The following is an 8886-nucleotide window of genomic DNA, read 5'->3' on the forward strand; positions in this document are numbered from 1 at the left end:
AATTTTGCTGTTGCAATTTTTTACCCAACAACATTTATTTCGCAGCTGTATTTACTCGTTACTTTTAAGACATATACACACTGGCCACTTCATTTAGGTATACTTACAGCTCTTCCCTTCCAACTGAAATCATGTTTACTTTTAATTGACACTGTCTAAAAGGTATTCATTTAAATACGTGTGTAATATACAGATTGTGAAAATATTTTAACCACCCCATTTTTTAATATGAGGGGGGTAGAATATGAATTATTTAACTATTTTGTGACTGTGTGAAAAATTAGAAATTAAAAGCAAAATTAGCATTATGGCGGATCTGCGATTACATGACATTGTACAGTTGTACCTATAGAAGTGGTCTGTGAGTGTTTCTAGTCTTTCTTTAGAAAATATAAAGACTACAATATCCATAATTATGCTAATTAATTAAAATTAGCTCCACATTTATACAGTTAAAATGCTGCTTACATGTTATATCAATAATAATATTCCAGATGTATCTACACTGACTAGGCCACTTTCCATTTTATTTAATTATTGTATTTTATTTAAAAGGGACCATGTACAGTTTAGACATAGACCGATATGGTTTTTTCAGGGCCGATACCGATACCGATTATTAGCAGTCAAGGAGGCCGATAACCGATATTTGAAGCCGATATTCATTTGCAGTAAAAGTGAAAATATTGGCGTCAAAATTTTGAATACAAACTCCAACACTTAACTTTGTTTAAATGCCTTTAAGCATATGCATCAGAGCCAAAAGAACCCAGTTTTAAATTGATCTCTTATCGGCCGTGGGATAAAAAAAAAAAAGGCCGATGCCGATATGCGTCAAAATGCCGAATATCCGGGGCCGATAATCGGCCCGGCCGATAATCAGTCTATCCCTAGTACAGTTTAAAACATAAATGTCACCATTTGATTATAGATTATAGCTTTAAGCTAATTCGCATCTGTAGTCCCTCGGCAGGTCAACACAAAAGGAAAAACAGGACAACAACAAACAGTACAGAGTAAAGCCTACGACAAAGTCACACGAGACAGAACACACCAAAAATGCAAAGCTACACACAGAGCAGCACATCCTAAATGCATGCTTGTCAAATAAAATCAAGCCAGGTCAGTGAGTGCAGAGCTGAGCAGCTTTTAACAGACTTTTGAAGATGCTGATAGAGCTGCAGCTCCTCACCGCATCAGGCAGGGTGTTCCACTGATTTGTGGCTTTTACAGAAGAAGCTGATTGCCCAAAAGCAGTGCAGCGAAATGGTATCGCACAATCATTTGTAGAGGATGTTCTTGAGGATCTAATAGAATTTACTGAGCGAATGTTGCGCAGAGGGGGAGGGGCCAAACCATTTAAAATTTTATAACCAGACACAAATTTGAAAATAATCAAAAATTCTCAAAGCTCAGTAAATTGTATTTCTCCAGGCCCCTACAGTGATGAGAGTGCAATGGCTTTTTGTCCAGAGCAGAATGAGCATTTCTGGCAAATATTTGCATACTTTGACATCATGTACGATTTTTAAGAGCCTTTAAGAGTCTTCTTCTTTCAACGCCGCAGTTACAAAGGTGGCGTTTTAAAGGGTGCAGCACCTACAACAACAAAAACACTCAGAATGAAATCAGAGATTGTAAAGGAGACGAGTTGGACACGAGAGCTAAGTCGTTACAGTATGCTGTCACTGCTGAAGCAAAGCGCCCAAATATAAAAGCACTGTCGGTCATTCAGTGTTTAAAACTTTCAATCACTAACACACATAATAATAATTTACTTCTTACTCATAAAGAATAACATTTCTTTTCTCATGTAGAGAAGCAAGTCTGTCACAGCAGGAAAAAAACGTCCCATTATTTCAAGCTGTAAGCAACAATGAACGAGACAGGCCTGGATTTTTTACACATATTTGGCCGACCTCCAACATGGCAGAAACACCAGAGGCTATTTAAGCAACCGAACAATAAGACGTGCAGTGTGGCCCATTCTGTGCGTTTGGAAAGGAAAACCTTGGTTGCCATCCAAAAGCTTGGAATGCAAAGGTAGACGGGATAAAAGAAAATTATAATAATAAAAACAGTCTTTCTGCTTTTTAATGGACACTTTTAAGGTCATCATTCAGAAGTTAAGTTACTGAAAAATGTGGATGCAAATACTAGAATGTACTGTTAATTTAACACGGTAAAATTCCAATAATATAAATACAATAACATACATATAATATGATTTAGTTAGCAGTGCTGTTTGCAGCCGTTTGCCTGTCATGGATTCCTTGTGATCTGGTGCCACCTGGTGGCCTTCTTGCAAACACCTTGTGTGCTTTATTAAAGCAGGGGCAACATTATAACTGACAACAACTTCATCTTAATGACAGGAGGGGGATGTGTTCCATGATTGTTATGGGGTTTACATTAACACGTCTGCACTAAGTCAGTTGTAGTAAATGTTGAACCGTGTTGAAAAGCATGTGGTGGTTCTTATTCACTTAAATATCTAAGGGGGGTCAAGCTGGGGTCACTTCAATCAATCAATCAATCAAGACACTTTACAAAAAGAACAGGTGTAGAGCGTACTCTTTGTTATGTTATTTAGACAGAGGCCCAATGTAACCCGTATCAATATCACTAAGTTCGGTGAGAAGATTGGCTGTAGCAAGTTCAAAAAAGAGAGAAGACCTCCAGTCCGCACAAGAACACACACAACCACTGACTTTAGAGTAAATAGAAAAAAATATATATTTAGTGAAGCATTCTCTTATTTAGTTTTTTTCTTGCGTCGAATACCAAATTCCCCTGGTAACAAAGGCAAAATCCACAAAAGAACAAGAAGACAAAAGCCCTTGTTAGGTGCAAAACTTAAATGACCAAATACAAATAAAAAAAATAAGAAATAAAATTAGTCTAGTATTCAGTAAATGTACCCAGAATTAGGGATAGACCGATTATCGGCGCCGATATACGGCATTTTGACGCATATCGGCATCTACCTTTTTTTTTTTTTTTTTTTTTTTTAATCTGACGGCCGATAAGAGTTCGTTTCTTTGCAAATTGTATTTAACTTTGTTTTAACAATTTTATACTTAATAAAACTTCAGGAAGTTATTTACTTATTTATTTAAATTTTCAGTTAACTTTATAAGAGATGCTGCTGACCCTGGGAACTCCCTGCGCTTTTTGTTTGTTTGTTTAATAAACATATGCTTAAAGGCATTTAAACAAAGTTAAGTGTTGGAGTTTGTATTATTCAAAATTTTGACACCAATATTTTCACTTTTACTGCGAATGAATATCGGCTCCAAATATCGGTTATCGGCCTCCTTGACTACTAATAATCGGTATCGGTATCGGCCCTGAAAAAACCATATTGGTCTATCTCTACCCAGAATGGCAGTAAATTAGGACTTGGGAAGTGTCACACAAATTAAATGTATCCATGTTAGACCAAAATGCATTAATTAGCAGTCCTTTGCACTTCTATTTCTTACTTTAAGTTCCTCCTTTTGAATGTATGGCAACTCAAGTCCCCTTTTGAAATCAGTTCCAGTTTTTTTGTCTGTCTTGGGCCCAAGAACAAAAACACATTTCTGAGATCTCAGGAAAAAAATTAAGAAAATCGGATTCTCCTTACAAAGATTCCATTAATGGCTCCTACCGGCCCTTGGAACAGCACGCGATGTCCTCCACACATCAGCATCCCAACAAGATGAGGGCATAGAAGATGACAGTCCAGGTGGTAGGTAAACAGCTCCACAGAACTTATAAAATAAAACAACAAACAAATGAACTTATACATATATATTTGGCCTTTCATATTTTATAATCACACACACATTTGCATGAACCCTCTTTTTAACATATGCATGAATTAGCTTAAACCTTGTATTAAACCATGCGCAACTTGCCTCACCCCTTTTGCTAGGCTGCTGCTACGGCAAAGGGTACATATAGCATTTAGTTTAGCTTTTAGGCTACAACAATGCCTACAGTAGCGAGCGGCTAAACTTCAGCAACAAGCTAGTTTATCCTCACACACTTTTCACATCACACAGTACATTACATCCTGACTGGTTTTCGTTGTTTATCACACATATCAAGGTAAAATAACACGCAGCTCATTAATATTAAACAGGCAAATTCATGCTAATTGCCCACATGACGTGGCTAACTCACCGGGATAATTCACAAGTTTAGGAGGGAAACGCCGGTCGGAGTTCCACCCAGAGACAGCTACTTCTTAACTTGTCCGTTTCCTGTCTTTTCCTCTGGCTACAAACCAGTCAACTTTGTCTTAAACAACGTAAAACATTATACTTCCTTGCCACCATTAGAATTGTCGCGCTGCACTGGCAAGGGGAGACGCTCTGTGCAGGGGTGCAGAAGCCTCATGTCTGTGTACGATGCATTTAGGGACCCCAGGTAAATTCTAGCGCTAGAGGCGTTTAGGCAACACAGATGAATTTAAGCACTAGCAAATAACCTGGGTTACACCAACATGAGTCCACCATGAGCTGGTACATTGGGAAGGAAAAACGTCCTTTTAACAGCCCTCGAGCAGAACAGCCGCCTGCCTCGACCGGATGGGCCGAAAAGTGGGATATAAGGAGGTCAGGAGGTCAAGGGGCTCATGTCAGGCAGATCATTAATGCATAAGGTATTAACACATTAAGATGTTGGTACCATTCCATACTGGTGTGGAACATCAAACTCCATAACTTTGAATGACACCATTTATGTTCACTTTAATAAGAGACACGAGAAGGAAACGAGATAATTATCCTGTGAGAACAAGATAAAACATATTCAGGGGCCTTATACTGTGGATCACTGTGAGACATGCCTACCTTAATATGTGTCACCACAATGAGTCACAAAATTCACAAATGCAGGACGGACCAAACACCTTCCAGGAGATGGCAGTAATGCAACATTTATAGATGCCACCGTCCATTAATCTAAATAAAGTAAGAAGAACTGTGTATAAATAGCCACGGATAAGCTTGATTAATTATTCATGTCCCCCTAAATTCTCATATTCCATATCTGTGGTCTTAGTTGTCCTGTGGACAGATTCCCCCACCTGAGCTGTGGATCTCTGCAGTTCGTCCAGAGTCACCACGGGCCTCTTGGCTGCATCTCTGATCAGTGCTCTCCTTGTTCGGCCTTTGAGTTTTGGTGGACGGCCGTGTCTTGGTAGGTTTGCAGTTGTGCCATTCTCTTTCCATTTCCTGATGATGGATTGAACAGCGCTCCGTGAGATGTTCAAAGCTTGGGAAATAAGATGCGGATATGTCTGTCTGTCTGTCACTGATTCATATACTTCATATACTTCACACGGAAACTTTAGAGGAGCAACACGTACACCGGTCCGTTTACAACTGAAGAAGCCTTTCAGATGAGAGGTGAAACGTCTTCAAGAACTTCAACCAAGTCCAGTTGCCTTTTGGATTAAGCTTAGCATTAGCTTTATTAAATTAGCACTGTTGGCTAAGGGGAGCTGACCACAGTGCCTGAGGCCTTGACATAGATATCAGTCTGCAGGCTGTTTGATGCGACCAATAAGGAAGAGGAAGGTCGTATTTTGATATGTGTATGTGTTGATTACCTGAGCGTGCAGGTCCAGCTGTGTTGGGCTCCAGAGTGTGAAAAGTTTGTGGGCATTTTACCGTACTCTTCCTTTCTCCAGGATAACCTGATGGTTTGTCTAATTGTTCTAAGTCAACACAGATATATGATTCATCCATAATGTTAGGCTTTGTTCTGTGGTTTAGTTTGGTGCTGAGGTGCCTGAGGCTTTCTGAAATAATAAATGATCGCTCGTAGCTGTTGTGTCCTAAATAGAAGTCGTCTCTGCGTGAAACAGCACACTTACACAGGAAACTGAGGGCTGGCGGGCGGATTTATTTTGAGTAAACACCATTTTCCTTCAACAAATGACTGTGTTATTTACAACTAAGGACCAACAACAAAGCACGTCTATATGTATGTGTCTGCTATCATACACGGATACTGTTTTTAAAGCCCCCCTCCAGTGAAAATAAAGTGTTTAACCTTTAAACATCTCCATGTGGTGTTCTTCATGTGCTACAAGACATGTCAGGGACAACATCAGCAGTCATCTCCATGGCTAATCAAAATAATTATTTCAAATAAATACTTCCAAACCAGTACCAGTGAGATTTCTTTGTAACCACACACAAGCCTCACAATTAACCTGACATTTAACATTCCCTGTACGCTGCTCAATAAATGGATTGTTAACATTATGTCACACTCAAATTCAAAACCCTGTCGCTCGCTTACAAAACAGCAACAAAAACAGCTCCTGCTACCTGAACGCCCTCATCCAGGTCTACACTCCGTCCCGCCCTCTACGCTCTGCCAATGAAAGGCGCCTGGTGCTCCCATCACAACAGTCGCTAACTGGACTCTTCTCCTCAGTCGTCCCCTGTGGTGGAACGAGCTACCAAACCCAGCCCGCAGAGTCCCTTTCACCTTTAAGAAGAAGCTAAAGACCCAGCTCTTTAAGAACACCTCTTACTCCTTCAGTCCTGTTTCTGAGTTTACTAGTGTTGTAGTGCCTTTGCTGGTGCTTGTAGGTTTGAGCTGATTTGACCAGTGTTGATGGGAACAGGATTGTGGAGCCTCCCTGTGGCCAACGCTGCCTGCTGCAGTTTGATTTGCTGGATGTCACTGAGCAGGGAGGTCTCTCGGGTCAGACTCGCCAGCATCTGCCCTTCTGTCGCCCTCAATGCTGTACGGACCAACGCCAAAACCCCCTGCAGAGGATCACAGACACAATGCTAGTCTGGTCATGAAAGATACTCCCAAATGCTCTCACTGGTTTTATATTTATTACCTGTTCATCCAGTCCCTCATAATCAGGAACATTGACCTCCCTTAGAGTGACCCTTGACCCGTCTCTGAGCATCCTCAGCTCCTCCTCCTTCTGTCGTAACGCTGAGATTAGCTCGGCTTGACGACGCTGATGCTCCCACTCGTGCAGATCAGTTCCCTGGAGCACAGGCACAGTGTTACAGCCATGCTTTAGCTTGTTGAAGCTACACTTACAGCATCACTGATAGCCCAATTTTAGCTGCCTGGTTATTAGTCACTGATTATCACCTCTTTATTACCTGTGCTAGAGGACAGGGTGTGGGTGGCAATTGCACCTCCAAGCCGAGCTGAGTGATGGACATGTTGGCAGCTCCATCCACCACCGCCTGGAAAAGCCTTTGCCGAGTGATGCAGGTGTTTGTGAGGTAGTGGGTGAACTCGTGCCGCTGGACAGACGTTATGTTTAGCAAACCCTCGGAAAGTGCACCTCTTAATAAGGACTGTAGTTTGGATATGTCGAGACCTGGATGATGAAAGAGAGGTTTATTACACTAAACTGCATTAAAGCCCTGTGTAGTGAAAACACAGACACAAACAAGCAGAATGGGGTGACATCTCAACATCACTGTACATTATACTGTGTGTTTGCTCTGACCTTCCAGCTGAGGAAAGATGCTTTTTGCTATCACAGCTGTCCGGATCACGTCAGGCCAGGGGAAGCCACAGGCTGCAGCGTACGTGGTGACGTCATACACAAACTCCTGGTGGAAGCGCTGCCGCTCATCACAGAACTCTGGCCACGAGAAGTGACAGCTGAGCCTCTGCACACCAGCTTCCCTCTGTAACAGACACAAGAACACACATCATTTGTGTGTTATGAAGTTGCTATACAGAGGATTAAACTCTCTATTACAACTAAAAGTAGTGCATTTAAATTTTGACAGCGGACATTTTTACATCCAACAGGAGGAAAAGCACAAATGTTTATAGTAGCATTAATTTCATTTTGAATTCCTTCGCTGAGATACATAGTACATTGTATAAATTAACGAGGAATAAGATACACAATTTGATAAGTATCAATACAGTAGTAATAATTGCTTCAACAAGAATTAAATTTTGTTCTTTACGGTCGTGTTATCGGGTTTTTTTTTGGAGTTATAGGTGTATAAATCTCAATAACCCCCTCGATCATGGTGCACTCCAAAGACTAAAATAAAATGGCATTAAATTACAGAAAAACAACATCCTCTGCGTGCACACACTACCAACAAAACAATACCTACATGCTAACCACACTAACATGTTTAAAACAACACAACAACTGAACAAACTAGACATGCAGTCCAGCACAAAGCATCATAGGACGCAAAGGCATGATGGGCCATCACTACAGTATTTAAAAACGTATCCTTTTTTTAGACATTTTTCAGAACTTCTTATTGAAATATTTGGTTATATACAGTATATCTAGAGAGAATTAAGTTAGAAAAAAGAGTGGCTGGGGGAATTCATCTGTTCGTGACGTCTAACTCTTTCAGTCGGTTTAGCCTACTTCATTTTTTGCTGTCTTATGTTCGTGTTGTAAAATTACTAGGAGCATTTGAAGGCACCATAACAACACGCCTGTCTCTTCTCACTGCTAAAAATCACAATTGTTAATTTAATGCCCGCCTACCTTATGTCTCGCTATCTGTTCTATTTCACTCTCTGTTAGGGAATCCATCCTTGATAGACGACTCAAGTGCGTCTTGTTGCCATTGGAGACGGGCGCGTAGGAGCGGCGTGCGGCGCTGTCAACGCGATTACGACAGAGGTTGACTACGTGTCACGTGTCATACCCGTTGCAGTAAGGTTTCTGACATATTACTTCTTGTAAAATGAATTATGTCATATTTAAATGACTCGTTAAAGTATTCGGAATTCATAGTAACTATTGTCAATATGACTTCACCTGACACCTGTAGCTTTTTCCGCGTTTCCGGATGCTTTTTGTTGACAGTTATAGGCTACAACAATATGATTTACAAAGGCTCTAGCCACCTCAGACAG

At 40.7% G+C, this 8886-nt stretch overlaps 1 protein-coding gene across 1 annotated transcript; it reads right to left on the reverse strand.

Annotated features, from left to right (window-relative positions):
* Positions 1-6563: 6563 nt before the first annotated feature.
* cunh8orf74 (chromosome unknown C8orf74 homolog) lies at positions 6564-8560 on the reverse strand. Its single transcript, XM_069675697.1, has 5 exons — positions 8513-8560; positions 7490-7673; positions 7134-7357; positions 6857-7012; positions 6564-6776 (listed from the first exon to the last, which is right to left on the reverse strand). Exons 1-5 carry the CDS (start codon positions 8558-8560, stop codon positions 6564-6566), a joined length of 825 nt encoding a protein of 274 aa, XP_069531798.1.
* Positions 8561-8886: the final 326 nt, after the last annotated feature.

This window comes from Semicossyphus pulcher, unplaced genomic scaffold (assembly GCF_022749685.1).
Source record: "Semicossyphus pulcher isolate SPU_LCO1_2020_fin unplaced genomic scaffold, fSemPul1.0.p SCAF_24, whole genome shotgun sequence".
Lineage (NCBI taxonomy): Eukaryota > Metazoa > Chordata > Actinopteri > Labriformes > Labridae > Semicossyphus > Semicossyphus pulcher.